Genomic DNA, 17,195 nt, shown 5'->3' with positions numbered 1-17,195 from the left:
AAAATTTTGAATGAAAAATTGCATAAAAGAACAATTTATGCATTTCAAATTGTGCACTGCTGTGTGTGGTCCAGCCATGCAGCCCTGTCTCCTCCGGCACCTTTGCCTGGTGCCTCCGCACTGTCCATGCTGATGTCACTTTGTGGCTGTCTCTGTTATCAGATCCTCTCTCCTTGTGTCCCAGTGACGCTTTTGGTACCCGAAAATGACCCTGAAATGTGAGAGTAGTGATGCTTGCCTAGAGAAGGCAGGATATGCCCTAGAGAAGACATAAAGCAGCTCCTTTTAGTGAAAAGGTGAGAGTTCAAAAGTAATGAGGAAAAAAAATGCACCTGCTGAGCTTGCTGAACCCCAGCAGGACTGTGCCTCCTACCATGAAACTGTCCCGGAGATAGAGATCCCTGTTACTTTTGCAGCTGCATCCCAAACTGTATGAGAGGTGGCCACAGGTCATGATAATGGTGGTCAGTTAAGCAGGAAAGGGTATACCACAGGGTTTGGAACTAACCGCAGTCCAAGCATCTGATGGGAGCCTCAAAACCCACCCCACAGGTACGGGGGGACCCCCTGTGTGTGCTCACTTTCTCTTATCATAGAACCTAAGAGGCAAGTATACTTCCCTTAGAGAAACATATACAGGAAAACTAATAATAATGCTATAATAAAATTCAGATTTTAATACTCCTTAGTTTTACAAAACAAGGTGGCTATTAATTATTTAAATATATTATCATTTTTCAGTTACTAATTTATAAATGAGAAAGGAAAGGACGTGTTTCTCATCTGTCATTTTAAAATTATTTTATTTCTGAAAAAAATGAGGGATATATTTTTAGTTATAATTTTTAAAGACTTTGCATTTGTAGAATTTTCAATTCACAGCAAAATAAAGAGGAAAATACAGAGAATTCCTTTACATGTCCTGTCCTGCAGTGAACTAGAATTTCTGTTAATTTCTGATTAATTGAGTGGAGAGTGGATATAATTCCTTATTGTTTTAGACCCTACTTTTCATATATTCCTTTGACCAAATCTTATTTTATAGCTTAAGAAACATGGCATAATTATTTTACAGGTTTTCTTCTCTCACCCTGTCCCTGGATGCCTTTATGATGGGTGTTCTAACCAAATGGCACCTCACAGTTACAGCCAGGCTCTCAGTGCCAGTTTGAAAGTTCTGTAACTGGAATTTCAGACCACCCTGCCTGTGCCTAATAAAGACAGGGATCTCCAGGTTGGAGTACAAACCTTTTAAATAGAAAAATATTTAAATATTCCAGTTATAGGCGTACCTTGGAGATAACTGTGGATTTAGTTCCATAGTATCCCAGTAACATGAATACTTCAATAAAGCAGATCATTCAGACTTTTGGTTTCCCGGGCATATAAAAGTTATGTTTACACTATAGTGTACTCTATTCAGTGTGCAGTAGCATCGTGCCTAAAAAAGCAACATACATTCCTTAATTAAAAATACTTTATTGCTAAAAAATGCTGACGATCATTTGAACCATCAGTAAGTCATAATCTTTCAGCTGGTGGAAGCTGCTGGCTGCCCAGGGTGGTGGTTGCTGAGGGGCGGGGTAGCTGTGGCAGTCTCTTCAAATGAGACAGCATGCAGTTTGCATCCACAAGAAGCAGCACCTTACCTGTGGCAGCCATAGCCTTACAAAATGGATTTCTTGAGTAATAAGACTTGAAGTCTTCTTGAAAGAGTGCTCTGTATCACATGATGCTGTTTGATGGCCTAACCATAGTAGAATGTCTCCCCAAATTGGAATTAATATTCCTAAACTCGCCTGCTGCTCTATGAATTAAGTTTCTGTGATATCCTAAGACCTTTGTTGCCATTTCAGCGGTGTTCAAAGCATCTTCACCAGGACTGAATTCGGGAAACCATTCCCTTTGCTTTTTTATCCATAAGAAGCTACTCCTGGTCCGTTAAGTCTTGTCATGAGAGGGCAGCAACTCAGCCGCCTCCCTAGGCCCCTCTTCTCATTCCAGTTCTCTTCACATTTGTCGTCAGTGGTCATCTGAAGTCTTGAGCCCCTCAAAGTCGTCCACCCCTATTAAAATGTCGATATTGTCACCTCCTCCTCGCAGGTGTCCCTAATGGCATTAGAATTCATCAGAGGAATCTCTATGGCAGAACGGTAGCTTTATAAAATGAATTTCTTAAACAATAAGACTTGAAAGCTGAAATCACTCCCTGATCCCTGGGTGCAGGATGGATGCAGTGTTAGCAGACATGAAAACATTAGTCTTGTACCCCTCCACCCCAGGCTCTTAGATGACCAGGTGCATTGTCTGTGAGCAGTCCTACTTTGAACGGAATCTCTCAGTCTCAGGAGTGGACTTAAAGTACTCAGTACACCCCGCTGTAGCAGATGTGCTGTCATCTAGGCTGTGGCGTTCCACAGAGCACAGGCAGAGCAGGTGTAGAGAAATCCTTCAGGGCCCCAGGGTTTGGGGAATGGTCGGTGGGCACTGACTTCCACCTACTGCCTTAGCACCTGGCAAAGCTCAGCCTGTCCTTTGACGCCCTGAAGCCGTCACTGACTTCTCTGCCCCAGTTATGGAGTTCCCAGGTGCATCTCCTGACAGAGGGCTGCTCCCTGTGCCTGGGAAGCGCAGCCACCTCTGCGGACTGCCAGGCCGGAACTCCTGGGTGAGGAGCTGCAGGAAAGGGCTGAGGTGCTCCACCCAGCCTCCTTGAAATCTCTGGAGTATCAGGGAAAAGTGAGAAAGATCCCTGAGAAAAGGGAAGCAGGTAAAACCAGATCGATGAGCAAACAGAATCAGACGAAGCCTCTTCAGGAGGAGGGTGCCGCAGCCACAGCCACAGTGTAGTTGAGGGAAGACAGCTTCACACAGGTGGCCACACCCCAGTGTCATGGCCCGGGGCGTCCTGCTCCCGGCCAGTGAAGAGCTGCCCCTGGGGCAGTGCAGGCAGAGTGTGCCCAGAAGAGAGCTGTGGCCACGCAGGGCCACACCTCACAGGGCACCGCCCTCGAGGGGGAGCCAGGAGCCCCAAATACAGACACGTTACTAACATCTCCCACCCAGTGGTGTACCCTGTCCCTGACCATAGCCACCAGAAAAGGCATTTAAAACAAGGGGTAGCATCCACAGACAAGCAGATGAGAATCTCATGAGCAAGAATTAATATATATCCAGAATTTACAAAGTGTTTAAAAAATTGATACCTCGAGTGAACAGACCTCACAGAAGATTCTAAAAGCAGAAATAAATGACAGACTACAAAAGAAGCCATCCTCCAGATGGATGAGAAGACAGAGCACCTATAAAGGCCCAACCAGTTGGGAACTTGGCTGTGGATGGGGAGCTGGGAGGGAGGGACAGAGGAGCATGGGGAAGGCGGAGCCGGAACTCCAGACAGGAGCCACTGGATTACTAGAACAGGAACACAAAGCTAACTCAGGGAGGAGAGAGGACTTTTACAGAGACATTCATAAACTAAAGAAAGAGAGTTCATCAATCACACTGAAAGGGCATTAGTTTCTGCCAGAAGAGGTGGGACTGCCGTGGGTGCATCTCCCACCCAGTGGTATACTGGGGAGGACAGGGGAGGTGAGAGGAGACCAGTGCTGGGAACAGATTGCCCAGCTTTCTCGTCAAGAGGATAAATGCACCTGACATGGTGCCACACCCCTGTGATCCCAGCCATTCGGGAGGCTTAGCAAGACCCCATCTCAAAAAGAGATGGGAATGGCTCAGTGGTAGAGGACCCCTGGGTTAAATCCCCAGGATCAAACAAACAAAAAAAAAGATAATCCTCTGACTCCTTAACATTCCAGTGAGGAGGCAGCCTGGTTTGGGTGTTAAACAGGCCTGATTGTCCTTATAACCTTGGTCCAATCTATGGAGAGTTCATCTATGGAGAGTCCTCAAACCTCTGAGGGCTTTGTTTTCTTGTGTGTAAAGGAGCTGGAATAATATCCACTTAATAGAATTGTCCTCAGGTTAAATGAAATTCTTGCATATGAAATGTTTGCATTATTAAGATGTTATAGTTATGAACTATAGGTATATTTGTGAACTATATACTAGTGGCTTCTGTGTGTCAGACGAGTTAGTAATATACTAGTGCCTTCTGTGTGTCAGCCGAGTTAGTAATGTGCCTTCTTTAAGAGTTCACAAGACACTTTGCAGTCTGACCCATTTACCTCTCAATGGCTGTCCTCTTTCATTTGCTCAACTACTCTGGTCACCTTGGTTAGAAATCTTCCTCCCTCATACCTTCTTCCTGCCTCCCAGCAGAATCAGACTCTGACCCCAGGCACACCTGGGTGCTGGGCATGCCTCTGCGCTGATGCCTTCATCTGTCCTACTGAAGGGTGTTTGCACACCTTCAGTGGATTCTTGATACCAGAGATCAACACCATATTTTTTTCTGCATCTGCACTTTCCAACACAGTATTTTTTGCACATAGTAAGAACCCAGAAATATTTGCTGAACACATGATGGAACTTTAGCTCAGGACTTCATTATGCTTTTTTATTTTAAGTCTATGCAGCATTCCAAAAGTAACTGCCTTTCAGCCCTCCCATCTTAGTCCATTGAGAATTGGAGGAGAAGGAGATGCCCCTTGTTCAACTTGGCCCACTAATATTTTGTCTTTTCTAAATTGAGACAGGTGCATAGTTTTTCAACAATTATGTTGTATTCCAGTCAGTGTACTAAACAAGTGTTTACTGAGTGTGTCTGTTGTACTCCAGGCTGTTCTGAGGGAGTTGAGGTGTATCTGTGAAAGCAACAGACACAAACCCCTGCCTTAGAGAATACACATCATACACGGATGTATGGTGTGTTTGGAAGGAGGCACATGCAGTGGATCAGGATCACCAGGGTAGGGGACTGTTTCATCCAAGCAGACCTTGCTGAAATAGCATCTTTGGAACACAGGTGAGAAAGGTGAAGTTAGCCGTGCATATATTTGCAGGTTAAAGTGTTCCTGGCAAAGATAACAGCTGGTAATAAGAATGACTACAAACTTGGTGCCCTCAGCACACAAGATAAATTTGTTGTCAACTGAAATGTAGGAAGACTTGAGTGGAGCAGACTTAGGGATAAGGTCAGAGGCTCAGTATAGTTTTGGCCTTGTTAAATTTGAGCTGTTTGTTAGACTTAGAAGTTGAGATATTAAGTAGGCAGTTAGAACATGAATGTAAAGCTCAGGAGAAATACCTAATACAGAAGCCATACATTTGGAGTTTGTGCTGTTTAGGTTTATTTCAAGTCAAAAGATTTGTTACAACACCAAGGAATTTGTGTTGTGAATAACGAAGGAAAAAGCTCCAGGGTCTAAACTCTGGAACACTCCGACTCCAGGGAGAAGAGGAATGAGCAGATGGACTGATTCAGGAAGCCAGTGACAAGGAAAGGAAGCCAAGCGCTGGACTGTCCCGGAGGCCACGTGTCAAAAGGAGTCATCCTGTCTGTCTTAAAATTTCCAAGTAGTCCTGTGCCCTGAGCACTCGGGATTGGTTACCTTGACAAGGGATAGGAAGATTAAGGGGAGGAGTAAGGATGAGATTGCAATGGATTTGAAAGAACAAAATAATATTAGAAACTAAAAGAAAAATCACAGGAAGTAACATACATGAAATTGAAAATTCAAGTTTTTGTTGATGATATGATCCTAGGGTATACTGTGGGAACAGATGGAAACAGGAAGCAAGATCAGTGAACAAGAAGAGTACCTGGGGTTAAGAGGCCTGCCTGCTGGAAGGATCGTCTGCCATATGCCAAACTCTCTAGACTCAGGATGGTGCTGCTGTTGGCAGATTGACAGTTAGGTATTGCCGGAGGCACGCGTCTTGGTGCTCTGGAAGTGGTGGTGGTGTACATGGGTGGGAGGAGGGGAGGGCTTAGTGAGGAGACTGCTCACCCTCCTCTAGGCCCCGAGGTACTTTTGGTTTGGGAGGCGGAGACCTAGATAGGGCTGCCAGGAAGAGTGGTCACTAGAGGTAAATCAAGTTTCCATTGACCAAGAAGATTTCAGAGACGGAATATAAGGATTGGACATTAAGGAGCCATACATTTCAGAGGCATGGAGGAAGAAGTTGCAGAGTTGGGCAGAGGATAAGGATAGCCAGGGGATGTGGAGAACTGCAGGCACGCTGCAGGGAAGTGACCTGATGGTCAGGAGCCCCTGAACTGACATGAATGGGAGTGAGGCGCTTGGTGAGGTTGGTTCCGCTGGCTTTCAAGTAGAAGTTGGTGGGGAGGTGCAGAGAGGTTGGGTAGATGGAGGTCACTGTCAGCAGTTTCTTGTTGACTTTCTGAAGGGGTGATCTTGGGAGGAGGGGATTCGTGCTCAGTTTGTGGTCTTCCTGCTTCCTCCCTGGATAGAGGGACAAGGCCTCGGGAGATGTGGGCTTACTCCCAGTGCTACAGCTTGTACCTGACTCCTTGCAGGAGAGGATCAGAGGGACACATCATCTTCTAATGCTCAGGGCTGTTTCTTAATTCAGGTTGATAGAATCAAGAGCCACTGCAGCCTGCCATCGTGCCGAGCCCTCAGGCTTCCCCTGACCCCTGATCACGTCAGATATGTGGAAGGAGGAAGAAAAGCTTGGGGTATGGCCATAGCACATGTAAGAGAAGGCCACCCTTGACCTCCTGAGGGAGGGGCTGCCCCTCAGTCCCTTTTGATAGAGTTGAGGAGCATTCAGCCTCACTTTCTGTTACCTATTCATACTATTGTAAGGATACCCTTTAATGGAGAGATTTTTAGAGTTTTTTTCTCCTTTGCCATAGCTTGGGTTTTTAGCTTATCCTTGGGAAATAGGACACATCTTTGGTTAATAGACATTTGAGGTGCAGGAAATGAAATGCTGTGGAAGCAATTCAGATGGAACTGACAGGTGGGAGAATGGGGCTCAGCTGCTCCCAGCTTCTTGGCTTGATGACAGTCTTGCAATAAATAATCAGAAACTGGGTGAAATGATAGCAAATGTCAGTTTCAAGTTTTCACTTGTCAAAACTAAGATTGTCTTATCACCGAACCATTGCTAGACCAAATTACACCACCTTTTATCTTCCTGTTCATCAGAAAGCCTGCTTCGCCTCCCCCACTTTTTTATGCTGAGCTCTGGTAAAGCATTTCACAGACAAATTTCCAGTGTATGCAGATGTTCACTACTGCTTACTTCATTTATTAAAGGAGGCTTAGTTATGTCCACAAGTTATTGTTAGACACTTCTGATTATTGATCTCTATAACGTGCTTTTGTAGTTCCAGGTTAAACAGTTGAGAACTTAGTAAAGGAAGTTCTTTTCAGCTTTATGAAGAGGTTATTCTCAAACCTGCAACAGAGATAAAATTCTCAAGCATATCAGTTTTCTTTGCCAAAGGTGCTATTTATGATGTTATTCTGACCTTTGGAAATAATACCAAGCTTTATTTAATTTAGTATTGGGTTTCTAAAAAGCATGAGCCAATTTATTTTCAACAATACTAGATGTTATTTGACTACTTTAGTAACAGATGCTATGGGTGAGCCATGCAGGATGCTGGAGCTGTTAGAGGGTGGGGGCATCTAGATGGCCCCTCACCTGGATGTGTACACACAGGACCTGGTGAGCAGGAGCCACCTTCCCCAGGTGGTCCTGCAGAGGCTGGAGCTTGGACTCAGGTGTCTTGACTGATGTTTACCATCAACATTGTATCAAAAGACTGGACAGAATCTGAATTTCTGTTTTCAGGACAAGAAAAATACTCTATAAAAGCATCCTCATGTTTAAGGCTATGGTGTCTTATGTAGGAAAACCATATTGTTGTTGTTGTTGGATTATCTTTTTTATTTATTTTTTGTTATACATAACGGTAGAATGCGTTTATGCACTTTGATATGTCATACATAGAAGGGATATAATTTCTCATTTTTCTGAATGTACATGTTGCAGAATCACATTGGTCATGCAGTCACATATATACATACAATAATATTGTCTGTTTCATTCCACTCTTTCCTATCCCCACATCTCCTCCCTTCCCCTCACATCATTTCCCTCTACCTAATGTAAGGTAATGCTATTCTTCCCTGGTGCCCCCCTACCCTATTGTCAATTAGCATCTGCATATTAGAGAAAACATTTGGCCTCTGGTTTTGTGGGATTGGCATATTTCGCTTAGCATGATATTCTCCAACTTTAACCATTTACAAATGCCATAAATTCACTCTTCTTCAATGCTGAGTGATATTCCATTGAGTATATATACTACATTTTCTGTATCCATTCGCCTATTGAGGGATGTCTGTGTTGGTTCCATAGTCTAGCTATTGTGGATTGAGCTGCTATAGACATTGATGTGGCTGTGTTCTTGTAGTGTGCTGTTTTTAAGTCCCAAGGAGTGGGATAGCTGGGTCAAATGGTGGTTCCATTCTAAGTTTTCTGAGGAATCTCCATACTGCTTTCCATAATGTTTGCACCAATTTTCAGTCCCACCAGCAATGTATGAGTGTGCCTTTTTCCCCACATCCTCACCAACTTTATTGTTGCCTGTATTCCTGATGATCGCCACTCTTGACGGGAGTGAGGTGAAACCTTAGAGTAGTTTTGATAGGCATTTCTCTAATTGCTAGAGATGTCTGAAAAAAATTTTTCTGCTCTTTTTTTAGTGAGACCCTTTTTTCTCACTTGTGTTTCCTATCCCTAAAGAAAATTAGGACCACAGAAAGGGAGAGGAGGGATTTGGGGCCAGTGAGAACTGATACAAGTTGCTGTAATCAGGCGATACTGTTGGGCTCTGACTTCTGCCCTGAGCATGAGCCCCAGAGGAGCAAAGAAGAAACTTCTGGAAGAGTGACAGGGCAGAGCAGAGGACAGTAGGACATCTCATATGTTGTCCGCCCCAGTGAACAGCAGGCCCCTCCGGCACAGGTCCGGCACAAGGCAGGGGCTCCTTCCCGAGCTGTGGGAGCCGTGTGCCTGAGCCTCAGGGCTGAGTGTGTGAGAACAGATGTTCTCGTGAAGTCAGTGAATGAATGCTGCAACGGGCCCACAGTCCCCCATCATTCTCTTCTCACTTAAGGACGTTGTGTTTGATCATCTGTTGCAATAAAAAGCCTTGAAGTCTTTTTCATCCTAATATTTATTTGGTCAGCAAGTCCTGGCAGTTTGACCTCAAAAATAACTCTCAAGTTCATGTCCTCGTTCACCTCTGTCATTTTTCCACACACAGACCAATCCCTGCTTGTAGATGGAGTGAGGGTCTGTCCAGTAGAGGCGGTGGGCGTGGTGGTGCAGGCCAGGTCCTCTCACACTCCCCTCCTCGCTTCTGAATTTTCTGGGAATGCCACCCTCAATTCAAAGACCATTTTTAAAAAAAAAAAATTCTGTAGCTACATGTGGCTCTGTGGAAAAATTGCACATTGCCACTTAGTATGATAATCAGTGGTAGCGGTGACTCTTCCATGCCTGGGCAGTATTAAAGAGCCAGTGGCACATTCCAGCCAGCTTCGCTTAGGGAGAAGTAGGACTTTGTAGTGTGTTACGTTGTGTGTACTTAATTCACTTGTAAGGATGCAGCTGAACCAGGATAACAAGGTGCGCCCTGTGCTCTGCACCTGGAGGAAGCACACTGTGCCAGGACTATTCAGGACTAGGCACTCTGTCAGCTTACTAGCTCTGTTTGATAGAACTACTCAGACACACAGATACTTCAGCCTGTTTCCAGCCTCTGCTTTCTGTGCGTACTCTTGCTTCTGCCTAGCCAGCCCTTGCGGCACTGCCTCTCTCCCTCCTTCGCCTTGGCCTCTCTTCACCTAAACCCTCCTGGCCTTTCAGAACTTGCCCCAGCACTGCTTTCTCTAAGCCGCTGCCCAGGGCACATTGGAACGGAGGAAGAGCCCCTTCTCTGTGCACCATTCCTCCACACATGCCTGGAAGGGCCTGTGGCAGGCTTGGGGGCTGAGAAAGAGGGAAAGCCTGCTGTCATGGGCGCCGGCCAGCCCTGACCGGGAGGCTTCTCTGCAGGTAGCAGTGGGCCAAAGTCCAAGCAGGAGACAGCCTGGAGGACAGGAGGAGAGTCCTGCTGGCAGAAGACCATTATGTGGGAGGGCTGATCCCCACTCACTGGTAGGAGTCCCATACCGTACATGGTGGTCGGAATTGGAAATCAGTCGTTTACCTGAGAAAGGAAGCATGAGGCAGCAGCAGGTTAGGTTCAACCCAGGGTCAGGGTGTTTGTCATCAAGTAGACTTGGTGTCCTGTTCTCAGTGAGATCCTGGGCTGGGTGCCCAGCCTTCCAGTGGAGGAATATCCTAGCTGTGAGATGGATGGAGATCGTCTGGGGCTGGGATGCTCCCACACTGCCCAGGAGAAGTCGGCATGGAGTGCATCTTCCTAACCTAGCTGTCCCAGGTGTGAAACAACCGGGTTACTTTCCATGTTGAATACTCCTTATTTGTTATTTTGAAGCTGAAACGGTAGAAATGATTGTTTTCCTACAAAACTGAGTAGAAAAGAGTGAAGCCTGGAGATGTGATTGGAAGCTCTTCCTCAGATACCCAGATGCTTATGGTACTTCAGCTTTGTGTATGTGTTTTTGCATACACAGAATGGCAGTGGTGGCAGGCGCTCTCCCTCTTGCTAGCTCAGGGACATCGTAGATCAGAACGTAGATTTTCCTGTACTTGGAACAGATCCTCAGCCTGTGTGACGGCAGATTCATGACCATGTTGCTGTCCTACTGCACATAGTCATTGACACCAGGCACCTTTTGTCCACCATTCTGATGATAATATAATAGCACTGATGAAATAAAACATTTAATCTTGGTCCTTGTTTGTAATATCTTACAAAGGGAAGTGCCCACAATTCACACAGCAGCAAGTTGTAGAGTAGGAAACTAAGGGTCAAAGAAAAACTGGAGCTCTCATCTGTTGGAGATAAGAGGTGCTGGCTGCCTGCCCCACCCCCACAGCACCTAGCACAGGGGACCAGAGCTGTCCACACAACCCAGGCAGCCTATTTGCTGCAGACCCCAACACTTCCAGGGCAAGTACCACCTCTGGTTTCGCATACACTCTGTGTTGATTGACCAGATATCATAGTTAAAATGCCAAACACTTTTATTGGATATTAAAATTTGGGAATTAAGAGAGGGACCTTTGATAATCCTAAGCTCTGTCCTAGGACTGTCATCTCAGGGGGAATTTCTTTTACTTTTCAGCCCTGGTCTTTATTAGTTTTTAGGATACTTCATTGGACATGACTTAAAGCTGCCAGATCATTTTGTGCTAACTGTGTTTTCTTTTGTTTGTGCAGTGGTGCTGATTACTATGATTATGGACACGGACTCAGTGAGGAGACCTATGATTCCTATGGTGAGTAAGGGCCAGGGGAGCAGTATAGAGATAGGGCAGGTGGCTATCAAGGCCTTGGAGATCATAACTCGGGCATGAATCCGGACTTGTCTTGACTGTGGAACCAGGGCCTCCTCACAGTTCCTCTGTGCATATCTATTTTCAGAGGCTCCTTTCGCATTTAAATGTGACATTTAAAGAGAACTAAAGACTTACAGAAAGTTGCATGAATTCAGATTCTGAGCTTAGATTTCTGTAGGGTCCATAGCCACGTGCTGATCCGGTTCCATAGAGTAGTGAACTGAACTGTGGACATTTGGTGTTGTGGGTCTTTTGGAAGTGTCTTTTGCTTCTTGAAATGAAGCCGCTGAGGCTGCATCTCTAAAGTAACTCTCCCACCCCATCTGTATGTTTTCATTCATTCCTAGTTCAAGGCCTCAAAAAATCCCACTGGGAGTTGTTCCTAAAGGTTACAAAAGCTCTGGTCCAGGAAGGAGAGATGAGAGTTATCAAGCTTGTAGGGAAACTCCTCAAGTCCTTCTAATTCAGTGGGAGCTAGTAGAGCTGCTGGGGAATTCTTGTCCTAAGACTCAATATGCAGAAAGATGACAGGTTTAATTAAAAGAATTGGTGGCAGCAACAAAATGATAGTAAGAAGCGCCTTTGCAGCAGGGCAAAGAGATCAGAGAAGCCGGGCTTTCTCGGCTGCAGGGCTCTGAGAAGCTGTACCGGTGCAGGTGAGTCAAAATCCTGGCTAATGGATGTTATGACATTTCTCTGAACGTAACTGAAAAGCCATTTCCAGTGTTCCTTTTGAAGTAGGTTTTGTTGTGTCACCTGCCCAGAGCTGTGGTCACCGCATCTGGGCCTCTTTTGGTTTTTTTTCCTTTCTCTTTCTTTCTTTTCCTTTTTTTCCTTCTTATTTGTAACAAACACTTAAGAGAAATACATTAGCTTGCTGACTGCTGTCTACTTAAATTGATGCGAGTTAGCTTGGGGGAATGACGTTGATTGCATGTTCCTATCAAAAGAAGAGGTCATTTTAAGCATTTTTCTTTCACAGCTTTTTAAATTGGTCTCTGTGGACACATGGCTTTTAAATGGCTGTGTGTTGCAGCAGGAAGTTAACTGTTTGATGCCAAAGGCCTGTAGATAATGTGCTGAGAATCCCGAGGAGGAACAGGTGTTTATTTCCAAGAGAAAAGATCATAGAATGTCTTTGGTTATCCACGAGTGAGTGGGGTTTTGTGGGTGTCGGGCCTGTTCTGAGCCCAGGGGTCCTCTGGAGGCCTACCTCCTACCAGGGCAGCTTTCCTTCAGTCTTTCTATGAAAGGGCCAAAGAGGAGCGAGACTCCCTTTCTCTCCCTCAATCTTCCTGCTCCCATTTCATTCTCCAGTTTTTCTCCTTCTGTTTTCACACATTATCTGTGATCTCTCTCTTCATTTTCACTGTTAAAAGAAGCTCCAGTGATCCTCACCCCTCTGTTTCCCGCTCATAGATGTCTCCGTGTTCGGCCAAGGGCAGTCGCGTCTTGCATGGTTTGTGAGCTGTGGTTGTGGTTGCCGAGGCGGTGGGCAGATCAGGTGCAAGCCCTTTTCCTCCCCAGGTGCTGGTTTTCTAGCGAGATGCTTGTTTTCCAGTGTGTGTGGTTTTCCTAAGGCGAGACCCTGGCGCTGCTTCTATGGGTGCCTCAGAAGTGTGTCTCTTGATTGTGACATCTGCCACTGGTTTAGGGCAAAGTCACATTCTGACAGATGAGGCCACTAGGTCCATGGCAGTGACTAATTGTGACTCATCTTCCCGATTACAGGGCAAGAGGAGTGGACTAACTCAAGACACAAGGCACCTTCATCGAGGACAGCGAAGGGCATCTACAGAGACCAGCCATATGGCAGATACTGATTGTACTGTCTGATGTTGTGAAATAGCCAATCTCCACCCATCCTGTATACTGTTCAAAGTAATTTTTTTCTATGAACAATCCCTTTTTAAATAAATCAAATGCTTAAAATATGAATGGATGGAACTTAAAACTACTTTGTTGAAACATCAACTTGGGCAGGAAAAAAAAGACATGTAAAATTTTGTTATTTCCAGTCTGTATATGAAAAAAAAATAGGTCATCAAAAGGAAAAAAAATAACTTTGATTAACTAGTGTTAAAACAAATAGGTTTACTAAATATGTTAATCCATTCTTTTAACATAAGCCTCACCTTTCATTTTAAAGGTTTCCATAGAATTTAGTTATTTTATCTTTTAGCCATATGCTAGTTTTTTTTTTTCTCTTGCCAACATGCGTAAAAAGGGAAGCCAATTATAAGTGCAAATAATGTGGTATTCTTTTGTAACTCAAGTCTTGAAATGTTCTGTAGTGTTAAGCAAAGTCTCCTCTTGCTTGATACTAAATAAACTTTTGAAAGAAATTTCGTGTGTGTGAGCTAACAATTTCATGTTTTTCTTATTTAAAAAGGCCTTCATAAATAGTTGTAAACAGGGAAAGAATTCCTTTAACAATGCTTGTCATAAAAGGGTCACACTAAATATTGTACAACTTACTTTAAAAAATGGTATAAAATTAAATGTACCATTATATGCTCACCGTAGATCTAAATGCTGTTTAAAGAGTCCAAATGGTATCAAGCTGCTTGAGTGGCACGTTAAAACTACGCAAAACCAAATCTTGTTTAAAAACTGGTTTTAAAATAACTACTGGATTTTCTGGAAAAGATGTGATCAGTTTTCATCTTGTTGAGCGTTTTTTCACTAGTGCAACTTTGGATTTTTTATGAAACTTTTGGTTCCTTAATGAACACCTCGCTCCATGCTGGAAGCAATAAGCACAAAGCTTTTAAAGACATTCTGACTGGACTAATTGAGGTCCACTCGCCAAGGCTGAGGATGTGTAACCCTTAAACGGTCTTCATTTTCAAAGGTAAATAAATCAAATAAGATTTTAATCTCACTTAATTTATCTTAATATAACTAATAAAACCAGGGAGATTACAACTTAGCAAGTTTCAGTATCCATTTTAGAAAGGCTTTAAGATCACCTAAATTCTCATTTTAAAAAGTTTAATTTGTTTTAGTAATCTAAAAAGCCTTAGTTTAGTCAGTTTAATTGGGGCCAATTATTCCCTATTAAATAAATGTAAAACCTCATAACTAGTTATTGTAATACATTATTTGGTTAGTAGTTGAGGGCATTCTTAAAACTGACAGATTTATAAAGTTATTCTTTAAATCATTTGGCTTAAGTTTTTGTTTGTAGATTATATAAAATGTTAATTTTTATTTTCAAGAGGTTTTCTTCTCTTTATTTTGAGTAAAAAGATCTTTTCTTTTGTTAGGAAATATCAGCTGCCTTGGAATATCAGAGGAACCCGTCATGACCTGGAGCAAACCGAGGTAAGAGTCCTTGGCAGCGTGATCCCGAGCTGCAGGGAAGGGCGGTCTTCCCCATGCTGGTTCCCACTGCCACACCAGGGACCTAGCAGATTGACTCTGCAGGCCAGAAAAGAAGCTGCCCGCATCTAAACCAGTCAGGCCCAGGAAGCTGTGTTATAGGCTAAGGAGACTGGAGGCTCAGGCCCTCACAGTATTTAGATATGCAGATCAATTTCTTCAGTAAACATAGCAGACTGGCCAATAACATGAAAAGGTTTTCCATATTATTAAGTTGTACAGAAGCTATTTTTCTAACCTAGTGTATAATATGATCCCAATTTTATTTTTGTACATATATACGCACATGCAAAAAAATCAGATCTGCAGGAAGTTTTTGTCAATAATTATCCTAGTCTCATGAAAGTATGATTCTTTTTATGCTTCTGAATTTTGCAAAAAAATGTATCACTTTCATAGCATGAGTGTTATAAAAGGTGCTTCATAAAATTATTTCAAAATTCTTTAACAGAATCCAGAGATAGTAAAGGAAAGGTTGATAAAGGAAAGGGATTATTAATTTGGTTTTGTCAGATATTCTTGCTTGGTTCTGAACCATCAAAAACACTGTGCAGCCCCTGATCTTGTTGACAGTTTTGCTTTCTAAGTGTTGCTTTTTGGGCTCTGTGATTCCTCCTGCGTGACTCTGGGCAAATCTTGCTAGATTCTGCATCAGTGCAGTAGGAAGGGCGCTTGCATCTCCCATCATCCTTATAAGTCTAAGTGAGGTGATAATGTGAGAGCTGTGTGACTTGAAATGATGCAGCTCAAGGTCACTTGCCAGATGGGATTCACATATTTGATATAAATGAGAAATATATGGGCCAAATTTAACTGAAACAATTAGATGAACTTTCAAATGAAAGTAATCCTCTTCATCATTCTCTTAGACCACAAGAAGTCAGTCATTGTCCTTGTTGGGTTTGGACTTCTCTCCTTGCACAGAAAGGGAATGCAGCCTGTGCCACATCTCCTGAGCCCGGGAAGGGTAGTTTTTATTGTTCTTCATGTTGCTTTAGGAATCGACTTTTATCAAATATTAAATGGAGGCATCTTTTTTGTGTTTTGTACAGTGAAAATACATCTTAGAGATCTGTGGGTCAGAAATATAATCCTGACTGCAATCAAAATAGCATCAGTGCCCTGTTCTTACCTCTGGAGGCCACCTTCATTCCTTGGCTCATGAGCCCTTCCTCCACCCATTGAGCCAGCCAGGACTGATCTGATCCTCTCTTATTGCCACCTCTGTTGTTCCATGAATGTCGGTTTCGTAAATCAGGAATTAGAGATAGGCAGAGGGCCAGTGCCCATCATACATCTCTGTGCTTATTCTCGGTTTTTAGAAGACTTCCCTGCTTCCTCAGCCTGTCATCAGCCCAGGAAGGTCCCAAGCACTGTGGAGTAGGAGCCCTCCCTCCTGCTCTCCTGTGACAGTCTCCTCTGATTTAGAAAAGACTTTTGCCTTGCCTGATTTCTGCCGCAGGAAGACCCTCTGTGGGAGCCAGTCCTCTCGGGTCCCTAGGGGAACATAGAATTCCTCCCAAGTCCCCTTCTCTCTCCTTGCCATTGCTTCCCACCCCAAATCCATTTTTTATCATATGACAGCAATTATTAAATTAAATATGAATTCAATACCAAAGGAGGCATTGGCAATACATAGATGTACAAGAAATGGGACCCTCTATTCACGACCTCATGGAGGTGATGGACTAACAAACCCTATTCCTTTGCTCATAGAAACTACCCCGACCTGAAGGGATCCTCAGCCTGGTGCCCTCTCTTCCCAGGTGTAACCTTCAAAGGTGAAACCACTCTTACAGCCCTCATACCTGGTGACTAGGGGAGCTGAGATTTGTCTGCCTTGACCCAGAGTGCTCGAACTCCACTGTGGGGTCTGGCTGCACTGGCCCCTGTTCAAAGCTTCTTAAGAGGAGGTGCTTTCACTCCCGATAGCTGGCATCCCTGGGAGTCTCTCACACATTGCATCAGCTGACATCATGACTGATAACCGCCCCTCTCTGCCCCTGCCCTGCAGCTGCCCAGGTCCCTTCATGGAGAGTCTTTGGTTTAACTTAGGTTTTTGTTTGTGCTCAAGGAGTTCTGAGTCAGATCAGTGCGTCAGCACTCACTGAGAACATTTGCTGAGTCTCTGCCCTGCTGCAGGTAGTAGGAGTACAGTTAGTAAGTCCTGGTTCCTGTCCTTGAAGGTGCCACAGTCTGCCATGAAACATGTAGGAGGGAGGCGTCCAGTCCACAGGGCTGTGACGGGTACATATTTGGTGCTCTGTAGGTGCATGGAAAAGGGAAGCATACCCCAGGCAGGGTGGTTAGAGGTCCAGAAGGTGCCAAGCAGAGTATTAGAATCCAGGGAGAGAAGATGACCACATGGAGCATTCACATTCCAGCTGTCAGTC

The 17,195-nt window shown here is 44.2% G+C and overlaps 1 protein-coding gene across 1 annotated transcript in view; it reads left to right on the top strand.

Moving 5' to 3' along the window:
- Khdrbs3 (KH RNA binding domain containing, signal transduction associated 3) overlaps positions 1-13,392 on the top strand; it is a 165,783-nt gene extending 152,391 nt beyond the window's left edge. Inside the window, exons 8-9 of the mRNA XM_026407458.2 lie at positions 11,300-11,358; positions 13,150-13,392. Coding sequence (XP_026263243.1) covers positions 11,300-11,358; positions 13,150-13,241 — 151 coding nt within the window. The 3' untranslated portion in view covers positions 13,242-13,392. The remainder of the gene's footprint in view (positions 1-11,299; positions 11,359-13,149) is intronic.
- Positions 13,393-17,195: the final 3,803 nt, after the last annotated feature.

Source organism: Urocitellus parryii, chromosome 7 (genome assembly GCF_045843805.1).
Source record: "Urocitellus parryii isolate mUroPar1 chromosome 7, mUroPar1.hap1, whole genome shotgun sequence".
NCBI classification, from domain to species: Eukaryota; Metazoa; Chordata; class Mammalia; order Rodentia; family Sciuridae; genus Urocitellus; species Urocitellus parryii.
The sequence above is the reverse complement of the archived record's forward strand: the minus strand, read 5'-3'. Positions and strand labels throughout refer to the sequence as shown.